Source organism: Lissotriton vulgaris, chromosome 5 (genome assembly GCF_964263255.1).
Source record: "Lissotriton vulgaris chromosome 5, aLisVul1.2, whole genome shotgun sequence".
NCBI classification, from domain to species: Eukaryota; Metazoa; Chordata; class Amphibia; order Caudata; family Salamandridae; genus Lissotriton; species Lissotriton vulgaris.
The window spans coordinates 1,327,318,812-1,327,342,809 of record NC_141693.1 but is presented as its reverse complement, the minus strand read 5'-3'; the positions used below and the strand labels follow the sequence as shown (position 1 = coordinate 1,327,342,809).

Below are 23,998 nucleotides of genomic sequence, written 5' to 3'. Positions count from 1 at the left end.
TTACACCCGCAGGAGAACAATACAGAGTTGCATACAAACGTTTAAGCAAATCCAGGCCCAAAAGATTTTCACCACAACCAGTAGTCAAAATCAACGGAGCTTGGAGCTCACGAGGCCCAATTGTAAGGGGCAAAGGGCGCGAAACTGGATTGCTAACGGGGGCGCCAGAGAATCCAACGGAAACATTTGTTAAGCCAGACAAAGGTGCGCCAGGGAGTTTCGAATGCATGATAGAACTTTTCGCTCCACCAGTGTCCAACAGAAAAGGCTCAACGACGCCCGATGTAGCAACTGTGACGTAAGGCCCTCTCTGATCAACCGGAACTGATACCACTCCCTCTCCTTGTCTCTGGCTGTCCTAGTAATTACTGTCGTCAGTTCCCTGATCGACGTAATAATCGTCTACATTGTACTGCGCAGATCGTCCTTGCGATGATCCACGTTGATCAAAACAATTATTAGAATTTGATGAGTTATCTGAACGATCATTCTGAGCACCACGACCCCTACCGCGTGATGTCTGCTGTGAACCACCACGACCTCCTCTAGATGAATTACCACTATTACGATCGTTTAGAACAGGACAATTGAATTTTATATGTCCCTCCTGTCTACAATAAGCACATTGATTGTACCCTAACGATGATCTTTGGGAAGAGGAGTCATTTCGGGATTGTGATCGGTTCGATTGCGACTGCGATCTATTCTGTTGGGGAGCATTCTGATTCGAACGTGGAGGATACGCTTGCTGAAGCAACACTTTAGTTTTAAGCTCTTTCGTTTTTTTATCAGCACGGTCGTTCTCTTCTTTCTCTCTATTTTCATAGTATTGTGCTGTGGCCAATATCTGAGCTGAGGTAGAAACGGCCCACGCACTTTCTGAATTCTTTAATTTATTGCTCAAATCGGGCAATAAGTTCGAAACAAATTTGTCCACGAATAACCGTTGACCACCCTCAGTGCTCATATCCTGACCACTATGGTCGATGAATGCCTCCTCGAACCTTGTAAAGAAGTCGGAGACACTCTCGTCCTTCTTCTGTCTACAAGCTGACAATTTGTCCCAATTCACCCTCATAGCTGGCATAAGAGTTTTCATTAGCGTTATTATTCTTTGAGGAAGAGCAGCAATCAACTGCTCGGGTTTAGCGCCACCAGTTTGTCGACCATCAGCCGCTACAATGGCAGCCCAATCACCACCTAATTCATTAGGATGATTTTCCTGACGAATCTTAGCCCATACCGGTTGCGGTACGACATTACCAAAAAGCATGTCAATATCGGCAAGATTCATTACCGTAGCGTCTACAAGCTGCGATAATTCTTTATAATACCCTGCAGGATTTTTGCGAGGGTCAGGCAAGGATTGTTTCACCTGTAACACTTCAGAGCGCTTCCATGGGAGGTGTATCCACACTCTCTGAAAGAACGGCAAGATCGGGGGGTTTGCCCCAGGATTACCTGGCATCCACACTGGTGGAACTTCTCGCATAGGAAACTGACCAGACTCATCTGGCTGTCTTTCAACATCTTCAACAAACAAGGCTTGAGGTATAGGAGTGGGACGAAAAGATAGCAACCGCTCAACAGCACGTCGAACGTTGGTATCCACTATCAGTCCAGTCGAGAACTGAAGCTGTAGGTCAGACAAAGCGGTCAGCACCTCGTCAGGTGCATCGGCCGATATCTGATCGCGAAGGACCTTACACATTTCTTCGAACACGAATCTTTGGGTTGGTATATTAAATTGACAAAACGTATCGAGTACGACACGTGGTGGATTTCTAAGAGGATGTGTCATCCAACCCATCGCCATATTATATAGCGAAGCGCGTTCTCTGTTACCAGGAAGCTGACTACGTCTCTGAGGACCATCGGAACCAGCGGACCCAAGAACAGGTCCGAGCGAATGAAAGAAGCTAGCCGCAAGAGGAGTTGTACGACTACGAGTAGAGGGAGAAGTATAGGACACAGGACTAACAAGGGAAGGAGTAGAAACAGAAGCAACAACAGGAGTTAACAGAGCAGGAGCAGTAGCGGGAGCAGGAGTGTGTGGAAGCGGAGGAGCAGTAGGGATAGCAACAGGCAAAGGAGCAGGAACAGTCAGAAGAACGGGTGCAGGTTGAGGAACAGGCAAAGGAAGAATAGGTGGAAGAATAGGTACAGGAGGAACCACAGGAGTTGCGGCACCCTGTACGTACGGAGGTGGCGACTTCATAAGATAGTACATTAAAGGATCCTCAACTGCTTCTTCCTTCTTTTCCGACTCCGTAGGCAGAGCAGGATAGCATTTATCTATAGTCATACGCTGTAGTCTATCGAACACTTCCTTTTCCTTAACCTCCTTATCACGCTGAAATTGCTCTGCTTTCTTTACAATGGTAGCAACACCATCTCTCTGATTTCGTTTAGTCTGTCTGATTTCTTTCTGTCGGGCTTCTTTACGCCACAACCGAAAGGCATCAAACATGGCCGGCCTTGACTTTCTCTCGAACAATTTAGCCTCTAGATTATCTAAGATCGGGGTCTCAAAGCTACCGTGAGGCGGCCAACTAAGGACACCATCCTTCTTAGTATAACGAATCCAATAATCGTTAAAAGTAATCGGGCCTAGCCCATGTTTGCTGTACAGTTCATAAGTCGGAGTTCCAACCGGAGGTATCGGACACGAGTCCTCCAGTCGGGAATCCGCACCACAAGGTCTGAAACAACTAAACAAAGTACTGCAACCAGGCATCTTGCACACTAGCCGAGTTTCACAAACTTCAAGGGTTACGGGATTTACCAAGTCCCAGCAAAGAGCAAAAACCCTCGGTTTTTGGCGGCTGCAGTCGTCAAACAACACAACAAAGTACCAAGAACCACAAATGCAATGGAACCATGCAACCACTAAGCAACCACAACCAAGAACTCTGGGAGCGACCCACAAATACTTAACTCAAAGATCGATGGCGTCACCCGGAAGGCCCGTCAATCGTCTCGCTCTACCAAGGTCTATGCCAGGCGCCAAAACAGGTCTACAGTCAGGGCAGCAGTCCGTCGCAGCCGTCAGGAGGCGGGAATCTTCGCGGGAAAAGTCTTCAGGCCCCTTGTTTCGACAACAGGATCGATGAAGCGGAGTGCACCTTCCCTCGGAGATTTCACACGAAGTTCCTCACGATCGTCGGGCTTGGACCGGTACCACTGATGCAGCCCCACGTTGGGCGCCAACTGAAGGACTGGGTTATTTAGGACCCAGCGGTGCCAGGGGACAACACCTGAAACCTACCTTCGTGGGTAACCTGCTCCGGCGTACGAATCACAGAGACACGGGACACTTCCTTCGGCGTCAAAGATTCAAGGTTTATTTGCTGCAGGGAAACACAGAAATCACGGAAGTACAACAAGTGTAGTTTGGGGAGACTGCTTCAAATTGGTTCTGCGGATCGCTCCTTTTATACACGATTTTCCCATAGGGTTGCATAGCACACAAACGTTTATGACCCGGTTCCCACAATTATCCCCCTGAGGGATCGCTTTGGTCACTTTGATACATAAGTGCGGAAACATTTGGCGGTTCCCAACTGTAAAAACCCATCTTCCCACCATTAGTGCATTCCAATCAACAGTAAAACAGATCGAAATAGGAACAAGGACAGGTGCAGAGGAAGATGGAGACAGTGGGGAGATTGGAAAGGGTGTAAAAGGGGAGGTATCGGGAAACACGAGCTACAGGCATCAAAGGGACGCGCCTAATGAGATGCACGGCTGAGACAATAAACCGGCATGGCGAGATGGGCCTTGAGCGGGGCCATCTGCCTTACAGTATCATCCCCCTCGTCATAAAGACACTTACAAAGGACATGTGTCTTCCGCAAATATCTTGGGAGTCCCAGGGTCGCAAAGCGGACAACGTCCGTTCGCTGGCTACTTGAGGGCAAGAGACAAAATGGATGCCGTATCTAAGATGGAACCCGTGGGTACAGATGAAAAACCCACGTAACAAACAAACGGTTTAAGTTAGCACAGCGAAACTGCGCACACTTACTAAACTCGTCATTTGCGGTTCGTAGATACTAGACTCGACCATATTCGTGCGAGTCAAAAACACCACTTACAATTGTCACGGAACCTCACCACCATCGAACAAAGGCGCATTGCCGAAATACGTCTGAGTGTCAGTGCACAAAGAATCCAATAAAGAAATTTCTACTTTCCTGAAATTGTGGGTATATATATATATATGACAGATGACAGCTTTTCACCCACACGATGAACAATAAAATTGAACAGATGGATATCTGACCTCGCCTGGGCGTGCTGATTTTTGGTCTGTGTGCCTTTCTGTGCAGCAAGCACTCGTGTAGACGGGCTGGATACATATATATATATATATATATATATATATATATATATATATATATATATATATATATATATATATATATATATATATATATATATATATATATATATATATATATATATATATATATATATATATATATATATATATATATATATATATATATAGTGCTTTGGAAATATGCCAAACATAATAATGAACGCCTAAAGTATAAGGCACTTTGTTGTCAACAATGTTATATGCAGACTAAGTAGTATTTTTTCATGTCTATGCATTTTAGAACCATATGACACTTAATGGGTGTGTATTTTAAGTCAGATCTCGTGTTCATGGGGTTATATGTGATCAAGGCCAGCTTGGCTGGCCGAGACGCGTAATGGCAAGTTGTGGGAGCACAGTAAGCGGATCTATGACAGAATATCGACTACAAAAATATCGACCTACAAGAATATCGAGTCAACAATATCGAGGGCAAAAATATCGGCATCCTATCTACAACATGGTAAGTACAAAAATATCGAAAAAATAATATCGTTGTAAAAAATATCGATGTTAAAAATATCGATTTTTTTTTAATATATATAAATGTAAAAGTAAGTATATAACACTAATAAATAAAATAAACATATTTAAAAGTATCTAATAATGTTTAAAATTAATAAATAAAAATATATACAGTAAAGATATAATATATATGTACTAAACAATAAGTATTAATAATTAATTTACTAAAAATACCCCTTTACCCAAAAACTGAAAACTGACCCTGAACCCTAAAAATACCCCTTTACCCAAGAACTGAAAACTGACCCTGAACCCTAAAAATACCCCTTTACCCAAGAACTGAAAACTGACCCTGAACCCTAAAAATACCCCTTTACCCATGAACTGAAAACTGACCCTGAACCCTAAAAATACCCCTTTACCCATGAACTGAAAACTGACCCTGAACCCTAAAAATACCCCTTTACCCATGAACTGAAAACTGACCCTGAACCCTAAAAATACCCCTTTACCCATGAACTGAAAACTGACCCTGAACCCTAAAAATACCCCTTTACCCATGAACTGAAAACTGACCCTGAACCCTAAAAATACCCCTTTACCCATGAACTGAAAACTGACCCTGAACCCTAAAAATACCCCTTTACCCATGAACTGAAAACTGACCCTGAACCCTAAAAATACCCCTTTACCCATGAACTGAAAACTGACCCTGAACCCTAAAAATACCCCTTTACCCAAAAACTGAAAACTGACCCTGAACCCTAAAAATACCCCTTTACCCTTGAACTGAAAACTGACCCTGAACCCTAAAAATACCCCTTTACCCAAAAACTGAAAACTGACCCTGAACCCTAAAAACACCCCTTTACCCAAAAACTGAAAACTGCCCCTAAACACTCAAAATACCCCTTTACCCAAAAACCCAAAAATGACCCTGAACCCTAAAAATACTCCTTAACCCAAAGTTAAATAATATTATTTAATTAGCAATTAATAATTAATTAACAATAACAATAAAGTAAATATATTAGCACATAAGCTGTAATTAATATAATTTAATAATTATTATCATTTTTCCCCAATTAATTAATTAACAGTAACTAAAAATTATATATAAATAAATTACTCTAATAATGTAATTAACTAACTAATATTATTTAATTACCAATTAATTACTAATTTAAAATATGTACCAAATTATATTAATTAATTAACTAATTAATATTAATTATTTGCCAATTCATTACTTATAAATATTTAAAAACATATATTAATTAATTAATTATTATTAAATTACTCCCCACCCTATTCCCCTATAAACCCACATCCCGCTACAGAAAATATATATCAATTAATCAATTAATTATTTCCCAATTAATCAATATTAATTAGCAAATAATTATAATTAATTAATTAATCCTACTAATTATTAATCAACTTACCATAATTAAATTACTTCCCACCCTATTCCCCTATAAACCCACAACCCGCTCCGGTACTAAAACATCAAATTTACTTATAAATTTCTATATTATTATAGAAAATGTATACACATATAATAGTAATTATTTTAAATACTTAAATTAAACATATAACACATACATAATAAAAAACTATAAAATAATACAAATATCGATATTAGTGTCATCGAAATTATTAACATCGATATATATGCTATCGATATTACTAACTTCGATATTACTTACATCGATATTAAGTATTTCGATATTACTTACCTTGGGTCGATATTCTGTCCTACGATATTCTTGCCTTCGATATTATGCTCCTTCGATATTACAGACTCGATATTATGGTAAGTCGATATTTACAACTCGATATTTTGACTGTCTACCCAGTAAGCAGTTGAAAATAAAAAAACAACTAATATCACTACAATTGGAGATTGTGCATTTCTCCATCGCTGACTGGAGGTTGGGGAAACTTTGGACTTTGCAATATATATATATATATATATACATATATATATATATATATATATATATTTTCCAAAAATATCCAAGTTAGACGCGCACTCAGAGGTAAAGTGTACACAGTGTCGCTTTATTGCTGTAACGCGTTTCGGAAGCCTTAACTCCCTTGCTCACACAGCAAGCCATTAGCTTTCCACCAGTTACATACACACTGCGTGATAGCCATAGAAACAGGACTGTACATTTTTCATTTTGGCTGACATCTTTGAGTGTACATGTTCCACAATGTTTATCTACACATGATGTCTCTTTTTACACAACCACTTGACCATTGAAGTAGTTAAGTACATTTCATTCTTTAAATCACATTTCATTCGCCACAGTGGCTGATTGTGCAGTTACTGTTTCTAAACCCCTCTTCTTTCGCCTAGTGGCTTAATTAGGGTTTAATGTCTCTGGTTAAAGCTTTATCTCTAAAAACAAAAAAAGTGCCAAAACGTGAACTAAAAGTGAAGAAAATTTCTACTTAGTGAAGAAGTCTTCTACTCTATTCTCCCGTGAATCTTCAGGGTGACAGGCTCAATTTCTCGTGAAGTGCACGTGATCCCTAACGATATCATCTTGGTTTTGCCTGTTAGAGTAAAACAAAAATTAAAATTACAATCTTATTCCAATTCTCATTAAAAACATATATATATACACATTTCCAGCTTCGATTTTCTAAACCAACATTACTTCCTTGTGACAGACATGCATAAGTTTTTACATTTTTTAGGTACAGGATTCATACTTTTCACCTATATTTTTATGAATCATATAGATGAACTACTAGTTCCTCATGGTCATTGTGCCCATTGGGTTGTCGTGTTTCTAGCTCTAGAATCCATTTTGATTCTTTTTTTCTCAATTGCATCTCTCTGTTACCCCCTCTCTGATTTTGCCTCACCTGTTCGATTGCAAAGTATATTAACAAGTTGCAATTCGATCTGTGATGTTGTGAAAAATGCCTTGCGACTGGGTATTGAGGGTCCTGGTTTGTAATTGCCCTTAGATGTTGCATCACCCTATTCTTGGCCATTACAGTTGTGCTACCCACATATCTTTTTTTACACGGGCATTCAAGTACGTATACCACATGTGTTGAGCTGCACGTAAGGAATTGCGTTATCTTTCTTTTGGTCTTACCATGAGGGAGATCGAAGTCTTTTCTCATAGGGCTATACTTGCAGGCTTTACAATGCCCGCATGGAAAGAAACCTGCAAGATTGTGTTGGTTCCTATCCTTATAGTCCGTGATGTCTCCCTTCGTGAGTATGTCCCTCAGACTGTGACTCTTCCTATAGGTAATGGCTGGTCTAGTGCTTAACTTAGGGCCAATGATAGGATCACTTTTAAGGATGTTCCAATTTTTTGCAATTATTTTCCTTACTTTGTGAGACCCTCTATTGCATGTTAGGATTACTCTGGTGGTTTCATTGCCTTGGTCTTCCCTCTCTTTAGTTGTTAAGGTGCTTTCCCTTGTTACATTTTCCATCTTTGACAGGGCTCTATCTAGAACCCACTTCGGGTAACCCCTTTCTTTGAATCTCTGTATCATATTTCCACTTTCTTGCTTGTACTCTTCAGTGCTGGAACAATTTCTCCTTGCTCTTAGAAGTTCCCCATAGGGGATACTCCATTTTAAGGTATCAGGGTGACTACTAAGAGCGTGGAGGACACTATTGCCTGCTGTTTCCTTCCTGAACAATTTCGTTCTTAAACGGTCACCCTCTGCTCTTACTTCTACGTCTAAGTATTCAACCTTGTGTCTGTCCTTTTGATGAGTTAGTTTTATATTGTACTCATTAGTGTTCAAAAGTTCTACAAATTCATCCGCTTCTGCATCATCCCCACTCCACACTACAAATAGGTCATCTATATACCTGAGCCATACTATGACTCTCTTAAATGCCTGTCTGTACTGGGGGTCATTTTGAATCTCCTCTTCCCACTTTCCCAGGAACAAATTCGCAAAGCTCGGCGCAAAGCTCGTACCCATACAAGTTCCAGTTGTTTGCTTGTACAATTCACCATTAAACATTTCATTCTTTAAATCACTTAAATCTAAAACAAAAGAAAGCCATTGAATCCCTAGCAAATGATTCCTCTATTATAATACGCCCAGCAGACAAAGGGGGAAATGTGGTGATACAAGATCGGGAGGCGTATATAACAGAGGCATTAAGACAACTAAACAATGAAAACTATTACTGCAAAAGTAATGGTGGTGTGTATAAAAACAACATCTTAACCATGTGGTCCAACCTAAATAAATGGCAGGAGGAGGGTCTGCTGTCTTGGGAGGAGTTTACTTTCTTGAAAAAAGATTATCCCAAATTGCCAATAATCTATTTTCTTCCCAAGATCCATAAAGACCCACTTACACTACCAGGGAGACCCATAGTGTCATCCATAGGGAGTGTGTATGAAAATGTGTCTAAATATGTTGAGTTCTTCCTCCAGGAACATGTAAAGGAACTGCCTTCTTATGTAAAGGATACCCAAGATTTTCTAAAAAAGATTGACACCATAAACTGGAAAGCTGAGTATATGCTAATAACAATAGATGTAAACTCATTGTACACAGTCATTGAACATGAACATGGCATAGATGCATGCATGCATTACCTAAAAAAACGTAATATAATGTACCTAGAGCATACAAGGATGCTAAGGGAAATGATAAGAATATGCCTGGAGAACAATGTTTTTATGTTTAATGGTGAATTGTACAAGCAAACAACTGGAACTTGTATGGGTACGAGCTTTGCGCCGAGCTTTGCGAATTTGTTCCTGGGAAAGTGGGAAGAGGAGATTCAAAATGACCCCCAGTACAGACAGGCATTTAAGAGAGTCATAGTATGGCTCAGGTATATAGATGACCTATTTGTAGTGTGGAGTGGGGATGATGCAGAAGCGGATGAATTTGTAGAACTTTTGAACACTAATGAGTACAATATAAAACTAACTCATCAAAAGGACAGACACAAGGTTGAATACTTAGACGTAGAAGTAAGAGCAGAGGGTGACCGTTTAAGAACGAAATTGTTCAGGAAGGAAACAGCAGGCAATAGTGTCCTCCACGCTCTTAGTAGTCACCCTGATACCTTAAAATGGAGTATCCCCTATGGGGAACTTCTAAGAGCAAGGAGAAATTGTTCCAGCACTGAAGAGTACAAGCAAGAAAGTGGAAATATGATACAGAGATTCAAAGAAAGGGGTTACCCCAAGTGGTTTCTAGATAGAGCCCTGTCAAAGATGGAAAATGTAACAAGGGAAAGCACCTTAACAACTAAAGAGAGGGAAGACCAAGGCAATGAAACCACCAGAGTAATCCTAACATACAATAGAGGGTCTCACAAAGTAAGGAAAATAATTGCAAAAAATTGGAACATCCTTAAAAGTGATCCTATCATTGGCCCTGAGTTAAGCACTAGACCAGCCATTACCTATAGGAAGAGTCACAGTCTGAGGGACATACTCACGAAGGGAGACATCACGGACTATAAGGATAGGAACCAACACAATCTTGCAGGTTTCTTTCCATGCGGGCATTGTAAAGCCTGCAAGTATAGCCCTATGAGAAAAGACTTCGATCTCCCTCATGGTAAGACCAAAAGAAAGATAACGCAATTCCTTACGTGCAGCTCAACACATATGGTATACGTACTTGAATGCCCGTGTAAAAAAAGATATGTGGGTAGCACAACTGTAATGGCCAAGAATAGGGTGATGCAACATCTAAGGGCAATTACAAACCAGGACCCTCAATACCCAGTCGCAAGGCATTTTTCACAACATCACAGATCGAATTGCAACTTGTTAATATACTTTGCAATCGAACAGGTGAGGCAAAATCAGAGAGGGGGTAACAGAGAGATGCAATTGAGAAAAAAAGAATCAAAATGGATTCTAGAGCTAGAAACACGACAACCCAATGGGCACAATGACCATGAGGAACTAGTAGTTCATCTATATGATTCATAAAAATATAGGTGAAAAGTATGAATCCTGTACCTAAAAAATGTAAAAACTTATGCATGTCTGTCACAAGGAAGTAATGTTGGTTTAGAAAATCGAAGCTGGAAATGTGTATATATATATGTTTTTAATGAGAATTGGAATAAGATTGTAATTTTAATTTTTGTTTTACTCTAACAGGCAAAACCAAGATGATATCGTTAGGGATCACGTGCACTTCACGAGAAATTGAGCCTGTCACCCTGAAGATTCACGGGAGAATAGAGTAGAAGACTTCTTCACTAAGTAGAAATTTTCTTCACTTTTAGTTCACGTTTTGGCACTTTTTTTGTTTTTAGAGATAAAGCTTTAACCAGAGACATTAAACCCTAATTAAGCCACTAGGCGAAAGAAGAGGGGTTTAGAAACAGTAACTGCACAATCAGCCACTGTGGCGAATGAAATGTGATTTAAAGAATGAAATGTACTTAACTACTTCAATGGTCAAGTGGTTGTGTAAAAAGAGACATCATGTGTAGATAAACATTGTGGAACATGTACACTCAAAGATGTCAGCCAAAATGAAAAATGTACAGTCCTGTTTCTATGGCTATCACGCAGTGTGTATGTAACTGGTGGAAAGCTAATGGCTTGCTGTGTGAGCAAGGGAGTTAAGGCTTCCGAAACGCGTTACAGCAATAAAGCGACACTGTGTACACTTTACCTCTGAGTGCGCGTCTAACTTGGATATTTTTGGAAAGTAATTGACTGGCGGGGCTCTGCCAGCCGTGAACGCGCCACCAGACTGTGGGAGGTTCCGCCGTGAAAGAGCCGTGGAAAGTAAGCATATATATATATATATATATATATATATATATACTCGCTCCTTGAAACACCAGCGCAGTGCACTCGCAGACGGGTGCTTACAAGTGCGGGGGTGCGCCCGCATACTCAATTACTCCAAATTTGCCTTCTCGTGCCCTGGTCCAGTGTAAAGAAGAAAAGCACTCCTGGGGGTCGTTTCTGTTATTTATTTCCACAGAAAACTTGCACAACCAACAGATGCGTTTCGGTATCAACCTTTCTCGATGTTTACCGAAGCGTCTGGCCGCCATGTTATTTAAATATCACATTGTCTACAACAACATAGAAGAACATAGAAGATGGACCATCATATACTTCTTACAAATAAGGCGCCATCTTTAAGTTCCAAATAGAACGTAAGATGTAAGCAGAGCACAACACTGGGAAGCATCCCATAAACAAAACTCATATTTTGTAACATTGATAATAATATTACTATACACCAGTTATAATGCCCCCCGATGGGCTGACTAATGCTCTGCATATTGAATTATGCCTTAATACGGCCACATGGCGATGACTTATGGTGCAGTGAGTTAGTGGCACCTCAAGCACTCAGCGTGTGTGCACCCTGCGATGATGCATGGACCAGGTGGGCTGCACTGGGAGCAAGTCTTTGGCTTAATGAATTCTGCCTTAATAAGTCCATGTGGCGTTGACTTATGGTGCAGTGAGTTAGTGGCACCTGAAACATTCAGCGTGTGCGCACCCTGCGATGATGCGGGGTCCGGGCGGGCAGCAGTGGGAGCAATGTCTTTTGTCTAATGAATTCTGCCTTAATAAGACAACATGGCGTTGACTTCTGGTGCACTGAGTTAGTGGTACGTTTGGTGCTCAGCGTGTGCGCACCCTGTGATGATGCGTGGTCCGGGGGGGGCCACACTGGGAGCAATATGTCTTGTATACTGGACTGCGTCATCTGCAATCGCCACTCCATCTGAATTGTGAGCCCTGCTGTCCGCAGTGTAGATCGAAGGCAGTAGTCTGTACAGATATAAGTCTGCAGTGCTATGCCGCTGGGTTCGCAGGTAGCCTGTGTCGAGGAGGCCCGCGGTCATGGGAGCAGCCACATGGCAGGGTGAGGGCCGCCGCTCTGGAGATGGTTTGCCCTTCCCACAAGTGAACCATGCCCAGAGCTCCGGTATATTTATTCATACTCCTACTTTGGAGTGGCGCACGTTGGACCAGCCCACTCCGCATCTGCTTCCAGGGGGGGACAACACAGCTACATGACCGAGATCTTCCCCACTGCCTGAGGTAACATAGTTGCGTCTATTGTCCACAACACTACAAGCACCAGCAGTATATGTACAAATGGAGAGGTCTGAGCTCTGCATAATGAGGTCTGTCTAGTACATCACCGCTACACTTGGTATTGTGTGCATTTTTATTGATGGGAGACTTGCGCCCTTCACACATACTTGTTTGCCACATCTGCCAACATTCAAGTATTGTGTGGCTGAGGGACCATGCCGTTTTTGGAAGGTCCACTGTCCTGTTCTGCGCTGCCTTGGTGGTAGTAGGGAGGGGGGTGGACCGGGGGGTCGTCCTGAGACTGGTGGCAGTGGGTATTGTGGCTTTCTTGGGTGTCGGAGCTGCATGATCAGTATGTTTATGACATGTGTTGGTCTTCAGATGTGATTCTGGGTTGGGCTCCCTTTCACACTGTAGGTATCCATCCTGGTTTACCCCAGTAAAAGGCAAATGATAGATTCCTACTGCTAACAAGGTTTATTGCCTGTTTTTGGATCGCACCCCAGATTTGGCTGCTCATTGAAAATATCGGGTAGTGGTGTTTTTGTGTTATTTTTGCACGGGAATACCTACTGTGCATATTATTACCGTTAATTGTTGCTCTCATTTGTGGCGATTTTTTTTGCGGAAGCTATTGCCGGAAACTGGGGATATTGGCTGTTTTCACTAGATTGAGAATGGAATGATAATTTAAAATCACTGAAAAAACATAGGTTAAATGAAGATTATAATTAGAAATTAGCATTTAAAAAACCTTTGAAATTCACTGAAAAAAACAGGTTTCAGGGATGTTATAGTTACAAATTAGCAAATAAAAAATCTTTGAACTTCACTGAAAAAACCTTAAGTTTCAGGGACGTTAAAGTTACATATTAGCATTTAAAAAACCTTTCAAATTCACTGAAAAAAACATAGGTTTCAGGGACGTTATAGTTAGTTGGACATTTTACTCTTACAAAACCATAGAAATTCCGCCGTTATAGTTAGTTGAGCAAACTATAACTCGTGCCCCCGCAATGCACTGCTGATGACATCACATATTACATCATTCATGACATGGTCAGTGACATCACTGATGACATCTCAAATGACATCACCAATGACATCACTGATTACATCATTCACATGAAAATCTGATGCGCCTCCTCATACCTTAATAAAACCTTTGATACAGCCACTCTAAAATAAAGACACCAATACCAGTTACTACGTACGCACTCACTGATTCCTAGGTCTACACACACATCCACTCATTCAGCCATACAGTCACTCATACATGCAGTGACTCATCAATACAACACTATTATAGGCACTCATACACCTATACAAACACTCACACACCACCACTCATCCAGATATACTCACACATCTAGTCACTCATGCAAAGAATCAAAAACACTTCTATTTACTAACCTATACAGTTATACACACACAATCTCACCTATTCATACAGATACTAACATATACTTACTCTCTTATACAATCACTGATACAAGTACACACTCATCCATACAGCCACTCTCACAATCACTGACTCTCACGTATCGTCATTTATATATTCCAACTCTCACATGCACTGTGTTTTACATATGTAGTTGGATATGTAGCCCTGAGATATCCATTCACTTACCCACACACCCAAACACACACTCACCCACCCAAACAGCTGTTTTCACATGCACTCTTGAACCCATACACCCAGTGAATGAAGCACTCAGACATCTATGCACAGAGTCACACACCTCCCACCCACCCACATACATACTCAGGCAACCAATCAATAACCCATATAGACACTCATGTAGGTACGCACCAAACAATGCAGCAGTTTACACAGCAATAGACAGACTGATACAGACATTCACACAGTTTAGTCACTAACCCAAGCATTCAGTGAGACACATTTATTCACTCAATTATAATGTCAGTCACACACCTCCTTAAACCTCCATCCAGACACATATACACCCAGTCATTCCTCAATACACCTTGTCCAATACATATATAAAACATATTTAAACTTTACAGAAACACACAGTCACTGGATGATGTCATCAGTGATGTGATTTGAGATGTCATCGGTGATGTCATGAGTGATGTCACTGACCATGTCATGAGTGATTTAATATGTGACCTCATCAGCAGTGCATTGCGGGCGCTCGAGTTATAGTTAGCTGAACTAACTATAAGGGGGGGAATTTCTATGGTTATGTACGAGTGAAATGTCCAACTAACTATAACGTCCCTGAAACCTATGGTTTTTTCAGTGAATTTCTAAGGTTTTTAATTGCTAATTTCTAACTATGACATGCCTGAAACCTATGTTTTTTTCAGTGAATTTCAAAGGTTTTTTAAATGCTAATTTCTAACTATAACGTGCCTGAAACCTATGGTTTTTTAAGTGAAGTTCAAAGATTTTTTAAATGCTAGTTTCTAACTATGTTTACAGAGGCTCTACAGATGAAGAAAGAAGAAAAACACACAGAAAGAAGCAAAGGAAATGCAGAAAGAGACAACAGAAGTCCACAAAGACGAAGGAAAGTGCAGGAAGAAGCAAGACATATGCAGAAAGAACCAACAGAGGAGCAGAAAGAGGCCTTGTTGCGAAATCATCCTGTGCCCACAACTTTTTCAGATGGGTACTGGTGGTAACTGACTCTGACTAACCAGGCCTAGAGCCAGTGCTATGCTAAAAGACACTTAGAATACAGTTAAAACACCTACATACACTAGGGAACACTATGCGTTGGGGGTTACCTCTGTGTTTAGCATGACCTCCTCTGTAAGTCCCTAGTACATAATAGGGCAGGGGGATTAAAACTACCTCTTAAAATGCTCCACAGGGTGCATTTGCACATAGGGGAAGAGAAGGGGGCCTGAGGTGACATGTGTGCAAACAGGCCCTCTGGCCGTTTTAAGTTGGGAGATTTAGTCCCCTGGAATCCTGAGGGTCCCTGGGGTCCAACTAGCCCACTAAGTACCTCCAGTAAGCGCCACAGAGCTGCGTTGCACAGAGGTGTAAAAAGGGGCACGGCCTGGACCACCTCTCTGCAATACAGGCTTGTGGCTCTTACTGGAGGTACCTGGTACCCTAGTTGGCCTCCAGGGGCCCTTTGGATTGAAGGGGACTTAATTCCCCAACTTTAAACGTCCCACACGGCGTGTTTAAACATGTCACCTCTGGCCCCGCCCCCTCCCTTTACCACTGTGCAAAGGTGCCCTGTGACACTTTTTAAGTTGGGGGATAAAGTCCCTTTGAATCCTGAGAGTCCCTGGGTCCAACTACCCCACCACGTACCTCCAGTAAGCACCACAGAGCTGTGTTGCAGAGTGGTGGTCCAAGGCCATGCCCCATTTTACACCTCTCTGCAATGCAACTCTGTGGCACGTACTGGACATACCTGGTGGGTTAGTTGGCCCCCAGGGACCCTCAGGATTCAAGGGGACTTAATTCCCCAACTTAAAACGCACCACATTGGAAATGAACACAACAATTGTGTAATAATTATGTCTACATTAAACATGACTAATACCAGCCACTCAGGTAATTCGTACGGCTTTGGGCGGCCTGGATTCGTCCAAATACTCACCCTTATAGAAGTGTCATGGTTAGTAGTTGTTATTTTCATTACAGTCCAGGGAAATGGCTGGTGCAAGCTGCAGTGGCTTCCTGACAAGGGCCCTGGCACTTCTTTTTTTTTTTTTTTTACAAATTAAGCATGGCCTGTGAGCAAGACCAACGTTAACACTTGTATGACCCCAGTAACCATGTGGATGAAAACCAATTGCCTCAAGCTTGACACAGGCAAAACAAAAGTGGTGATTTTCGGATCCTAGACCTCCCCACGGGACCCCTACCTTGTGGCCGGCACACTTTGGACCCGCCCCAACCCCTACCGCCCACACCAAAAACCTGGGAGTCATTCTGGATGAAAATTGCAACATACCAGCACAAGTCAACGCTCTTGCCTCCATCTGCTGAAGATGCTGAGAACAAATTACAAGTGTCTTACGAAAAACACCAGGAAAACAGTCCTTCAAGCTCTCACTGCAAGTAGAGAGGACTATGGCAATGCACTCTACACCGAAATCAACAAACAGCTCCTGAACAGACTTCAAACCATCCAGAAAACTACAGTAAGACTTGCCCGCAACCTCAGTTGATACATGCACACAACTGTACACCTTAAGGAGCTCCACTGGCTCCCCGTGCACAAACGCACTCACTTGAAACTCCTTACACGCACCGTCAAGGCTCTATACAACACAGTCTTTGCTTACCTCAACATATATATCCACTTCCACCAACCCTCCAGGCACCTTCGCTCAGCCAGTTTATCACTCATGCACATTCCCACCATACACAAGAAAAGAAAGGGAGGTTGCACCTTCTCACATATCTACCCTAAGGCTTGGAACAACTTCCCTAACCATGCAGGTCATATATGTCACTCCTTGAATTCTGTAAGAAGCTAAAGACCTGGCACTTTGATTAACTCCAGGTAAGCCCCCGCCTCCCCACAGGCAAGCGTCTGGATACCCTCACTGGTGATTAGTGCGCTATAATGTCATCTTTCGAGCTCTTTTTGCTGTATTTGGGTGTTAAAATGTTTCTAATAAGGTGAAATATTTTCCCAAACTAAGGAAATCAAAGGGGGGAGTGAAGAGGTGATGCCGGTGGGCACCGAGGTGGGCACGTCCTCCTCTTGTCAGGGTTTTAGGTTAATCAGAAAGGGCCACCTCACAATGGGTGGATGTGTATCCAGGTGTCATTGGAATACAACATCTTTGTTAAAATACCCCTCACACACCAAAAGGGCCCTTGGTGTCATGCTTCATCATCGGGGTCTTCCCGTCCCGCTGCGGGGCGGGGCAGTGCTGCGACAAGCAGATACGCTGGAGCACCTTTTAGATGGAGGTGCTATGTGTTGGGAGTGAGTGTCAGTGGGGTCAGGGGTGATATCTGGTGTGAGTTAAAAAATACCTGGCCTAGTGGAAAAAAGAATTTTATTAAACACTGGCTGGTATTATTAAAAAGAAAAAGTGAAACGGAGAGATAGAGCAGGTTAATGGGCTCTCTCTCCTAAGTGGGTCAACATGTTTCGAGGCACGGGGCCTCTTCGTCAGGACCTAGGGGAGATCCCCCTGTCACTCACTAATGTATTCTCCACATAGGTAGAAAAAAATGTGTATGTACAAAAAAGTGAAAAAGGAACTATGTGAGTAACTACCAATTAATAATTACAGCACATATATGCTACCACACTAATAATGTAGTATGCTTATCAATAGGGGGATCAATGCCTCATGAGCCAGCATAAGACTGAAGGGTATGGTGGGGTGTCAGTGTGCCCCTAGCACACTGACACCGCGGACGAAGGAGGAAGCACAATCGTGCTAGGGGCACACTGACACCCCACCATACCCTTCAGTCTTATGCTGGCTCATGAGGCATTGATCCCCCTATTGATAAGCATACTACATTATTAGTGTGGTAGCATATATGTGCTGTAATTATTAATTGGTAGTTACTCACATAGTTCCTTTTTCACTTTTTTGTACATACACATTTTTTTCTACCTATGTGGAGAATACATTAGTGAGTGCCAGGGGGATCTCCCCTAGGTCCTGACGAAGAGGCCCCGTGCCTCGAAACATGTTGACCCACTTAGGAGAGAGAGACCATTAACCTGCTCTATCTCTCCGTTTCACTTTTTCTTTATAATAATACCAGCCAGTGTTTAATAAAATTCTTTTTTCCACTAGGCCAGGTATTTTTTAACTCACACCAGATATCACCCCTGACCCCACTGACACTCACTCCCAACACATAGCACCTCCATCTAAAAGGTGCTCCAGCGTATCCGCTTGTCGCAGCACTGCCCCGCCCCGCAGCGGGACGGGAAGACCCCGATGATGAAGCATGACACCAAGGGCCCTTTTGGTGTGTGAGGGGTATTTTAACAAAGATGTTGTATTCCAATGACACCTGGATACACATCCACCCATTGTGAGGTGGCCCTTTCTGATTAACCTAAAAAGAAATATTTTCCCAGACAGTGTTACCATGGGTAAAAATAACAAAATAATTAAGTAATACTATTAGAAACTGTGTTGCATCATGCTGCTTATTTTACCTTTCCTTGCTGCACAATTTAGTCGACTTGCTGCATTATTTGGCTTCCTCTGCCGCATAATTCTATTGGCCCTGAATATGTTGCAGGGATTCTGTTTAGAAACAGAACTATGCCTGGGATCACAGAACGTCAGTGTGTAGGTACTGAGTCACAATACCACGTCAGTACCGGATGTATGTCGTTACAACGCATGCTTTTACCACGCATGCCGTTACAACGCAATTTTTACAACGCATACCATTACAACGCATAGCGCTTTGGGGTGCTGGATAGTGAATAGTTTAATTTACTTATCCAACTCCAATCCCCGTGGATAGTAGGGAAGGTGTTGGATAGTAAATGAAACCTATTTCCTATCCTAGAGCGCCCCCCAGCGCAATGCGTTGTAATGGTTTGCGTTGTAATGGTTGCGTCGTAATGGTAGTGCATTGTAAAAGTTTCGTTGTAAAGGCTGTTCACCGTCAGTACCTTATGGACCCGAATCCTGACTAGCTCATAGTAACTTACTTGCCCTTCTAACCTTCCCTGAGTAACAAGTAAGTTGGTCCATAATAAACAACTGAAAGACACGAGGAAAGTTTACTATATTGATTGAAACCAACGCACTCTATCATGAAGCAAATGTGCTTCAATACGGAAACATATACAACTTAGACTGTAACCAATGAAAAGACCTACCATGGCTGATATTATATATTTACCTAAGCCAAACCTCAATACCTGATCAGAAATGTTGTATATCACAGATTTCTGGTACTAGAGCCGGGCCCCATACCTGGCATTTGCTGTTTGTTGGTCTGCATCTCAGGTTGAGCAAGGCTTGCAAGCTCGTTCCAGGGTCCTTCCTCTGTGAGAAATTTGCCTCTCTATTTTCAAAACGGCCAGTCTCTGCTTATATGATAAGAACTCCCATTCTAGAAAACTGCATCTGGGTCTCTTTGCTATGTCTATGTGTTAGGTGTGTTATTGACCGACCGCATAGAAAAACAGAGCACAGTGTTGTTCAGCCTTAGATGAAATGTTCAGACGGAATCCCAGCCGAAGAACTCAAGAACAAAAAACATGTGCGGTCTCTTTCTAAGAAAATAATGTAGCACAAAAATAAACGTGTAACTTCGTAACATGTGCAAAGCAAAAGCGGCATACAACTGACAGTTAGGCTAGCATATGTGAGAACTACAGTGGGCCCCATTGAGAACTCACAACAAATATGGTACAGGGGAAGGGGATTTAAGTGAGTTGCGAACTTGCACTAAATGAATGCCTTAAAGGGTTTATTTTCACAAATAATTTGAGATTTGGCTATATGGGGTCTATTCATTGAGGGAGCTTTTAAGAAGTATATGGCTCTCAGACCTTATTTTGTGACTCCTGCAGTTCTTACTTTATTTGTATGTTTGTTTTTAATTCCAAATGTATTAAACTATGAAAAGGAAAAAGGAAAGACATTTTGAATGGGATAAGGAGTAGCACAGAGAGTACCACGGACTCAATCTGTTCACATCAGCCGGTAGGATTAACAAATTCAAGCCTAGATGCTTCATATGAACGAGTAATGAAGATTGTGGATAAACAAGGATATTTATTTTGATAAGCGGTTAATACAGCGTTGAAGACCCTTTTAATGTTACGTATATATGTGTGCTTTCCTGCATTTTTACTCTGTTAATGTCAAATGTAGTGCTCGTTATTTTGCATCATTGAGTTAAGTGCTACTGGTAATCTTAGATTTTTCAAGTACATAGCATATTTAACAACTGTTTGCTGAGAGTTCTTTAAGTGCTGACCTCATCAGTGAGATCCTGATGAAGGATGGATATCACGCCTCAAACATGTCATGTTGGTCGGGTGTTTTTTAATTATGCAGTTTTAAGTGTTGGGTTTTATTTTTTGATCGTGAAGAAATAAAACGATCTACTGAATTCTGTCGGGTCTCTGGATTTCTTGGTACAACATCCACTCAAATAACACCAGAGACTTGAATGGGAACTTCTAGGAGCTCGCGTTTGATGCTCGTTTTGTTGGTGATCTGTTGTCAGGAGCAGCAGGGCTGCCATCAGGTGGGGATCTGGAGGATGAGAGCTGTTTGTTACCACTGCTAATTTGGGCCTGGATGTGCAGGACCAAGACCCACAACACACAGAGGTTAAATACATTTCACTGGCACTGGTTCTTAGCTTAATGGTTGGGCTCTGTCTAGACAGGTACATCTACTAAGATGACAGCCTCTATTCGAGCACAGTTCAGGTGAAACATTTCAACAACAAAGAAACTTGAAGGTCGCTGCCTTTTAATGATATGTTTATCTTGGGGCACAGATGAGATCCACGTCAAAGATGACCCAGGGCTGAGAGATTTGAAGATGGTAACAACTGTAGTGTCCTGCGAGACATGTTCTAGTGTCCCGCAGGAAGTTGTCATCCCAGTCACTCCCTTGAGGGCTGGTCACACTGCACCCCACACCCATCCATCCCAGGTGCCATGAGTGATGTGGCCCCGTCAATAAAAGGGCCCGATGCACGTGCTCGAGGGCAATTACCACTGTAAATCTCCTGGTGTCTGTGTCCCTCATTTCCGGGATGTGCTAAGTGATAAGCCCAACACCACAACTACCATAAAGAAGTTCAGATGAGCAGGCCTTGGGAAGGGGCCCACCACCTGCTAGAACTTCAGTCTTTGGTCGGTTGAAGCTGAGGAGACTTTTTACATCCAGCAGTGAATGTGCGTGAGGCACTTATTTTACCCTAAGTTTTGAGGACTAATCAAGTCATTCAACAATCCGGTGAGATTGTGGGTGCCATCTGCGTACATTTGGAAATGGATTGAATAATGGATCCATTAATTGTCCGTGAGTTGCTGTGAGTTTACTGGGAGCAAGTAAACATCCCAACGGAGGTGGAGATGTCAGAATTGGGGTACACTGCAGGTGGAAAAGCAAGGAGAGAACACAGCCTAATGTGATCAATATGCAGGATGACTCAAGGAACTGCCACCGGGCTCCCTTAGCAAGTTACGCTTTTCATAACTGTTAGCAGGGTACCTGGGGCCTGGGAGCTGTTATCAGTCCTCGGTTTATTCTTTTATGAGACCTGCAGGTGACATGCCCAATACACCTGCCTGGTTCCCGCTCAAAGTACCTGGAGTCCTGCCCTGTGGCATCACCATCTCACTCTCCGAGTGAATTCCTGGCCAAGTGGGTGGAATTTGTGAGTGCTACTGATAAGAGTGGGGTCACGTGACCCAGGAAACGTTGTGACATATACCTGGGAGCCTCTGCCTTCTGAGGACACAGTGTGGACCTTACCTGGACAGGACGATGAAGCTGGCACTGATCCTGCTGGTGGTGCTCCCTTCAGCACTCAGCAATGTGATTCCAGAAGCAAAGGAGCCAGCCGCCAATGTGATCCCAGAGAAGAATCTGGTCGCCAATGTGATCCCAGAGAAGAATCTGGTCGCCAATGTCATCCCAGTGAAGAATCTGGTCGCCAATGTGATCCCAGAGAAGAATCTGGTCGCCAATGTGATCCCAAAGAAGAATGTAGCCCCCGATGTGAGCCCGGAAGAGGCAGGATTGATCATTAACCTGGTAAGAAGTACTTATTGAAGTGTCCATTTCTGTCCTGTTTGGGGTTCCATGTCTGCAGGTGGAACCACTCAGAATCAGACACCTCCTGGTAATATTGAACTTGATATTGATCATGTATATGGGATGCACCATGTCCTTCAGTCGCAAGAGCTAGCTCTACCGACACACGCCTGTCCTGCTGGGATCCAAACCTTTGGGATTCACAGGTAACTGTTGTTGGAGCTCAACCCACCCAGCTATGCATGGAAGGTAGGAGGAGGTCCTTGCGTCCAGAGTCCCTACCCAAGAGGGGTCTGGTGCACAGGGCTTTCCTCCAGAAGTCAGGAGTATAGAGCAGTGTCTTGGACTCCCTTCTGCAGGAGATGGCAAGAAGTCCTGAGTGAGGGTGTGGACAGGGTGCAAGTGTTGGAGGGCAGCTGTGGTATCCTGCTGAGGCTGTGATGCAGAGTCAAAGGCCTCCTGTACCATCGACACAGGTCATTAAGATGGCAAAATGAGAGCGCTGAGCCCAGATATCAAAGGCATGCCCATGTATAAATATAATGAGTGCTTACATTTAGAAAACGTAATATCTTGAACAGGTTTTATAGTTTGATAGATTAGACAATATCACTACATCCAGTGACATATCTTAAAAGGGCAGTATGTAAACAAGAAGTTAGAACCATTCAGGAGTGCCCGCCTGACAAAGGTGCCGTGAGTGAACCACCAGATGTGCGCGGCATAGTGTGGCCAACAATGCTATCAGATGTGGAGCGACCTCCGTGTATATGAACGAACCATATGTGAGTGGGGGCTCGGATCTAAGTGCCTTCAAGGCCACTCTGGTAAAGGGGAGTAGAGTGGCGTGTGGGGAGTACTCCACAGACTGTTTGAGGGACACAGTTTGAGGGTGCAAGTTCTGAGTAACAGGTGCCAGAATTCAGGAATCTGGCACACAGTGTGAAGGCAGCCCCCTGGACTGTAAGGAGTACGCCTTCGAGGGGCAAGGCCCGGAGTTATTGGGACCGCTCCTGGAGTCTGACAACAGGCCCAGCAATTTAGAAAACATGGCAGACGTTGAGGGACAGGAAGTGGAGTGTAAGGTGTGTGCTGCAGCAGTGGTCGAAGTGGGTGGGATCGGCAGGGCACAGTGTGCCCCTACTTTTTTTATTAGATGGAAACCTTTTCCCTACTTTTTTATTTATTAAAAAAAATTGTCACCGGAAGACAGAAATAATCAAGGCTCGGACGTTTGTGGCCGTTCGGGGACATGTGGGGCAGGCACTGAAGGAAAATGACTCTGCCTCTTCCTTCTTGCCTTGCGAAGACACTTCTCCTGCTTTGCCTTTGGCAGCTGTCCCTACTCTCTTTCTTCTTCTTATTCCCTCTCTTT

At 42.7% G+C, this 23,998-nt stretch overlaps 1 protein-coding gene across 1 annotated transcript in view; it reads left to right on the top strand.

Moving 5' to 3' along the window:
• The first annotated feature begins 22,309 nt into the window (after positions 1-22,309).
• The window catches only part of CLPS (colipase), a 41,291-nt gene continuing 39,602 nt past the window's right edge, over positions 22,310-23,998 (top strand). Inside the window, exon 1 of the mRNA XM_086923256.1 lies at positions 22,310-22,623. Coding sequence (XP_086779382.1) covers positions 22,354-22,623 — 270 coding nt within the window. The 5' untranslated portion in view covers positions 22,310-22,353. The remainder of the gene's footprint in view (positions 22,624-23,998) is intronic.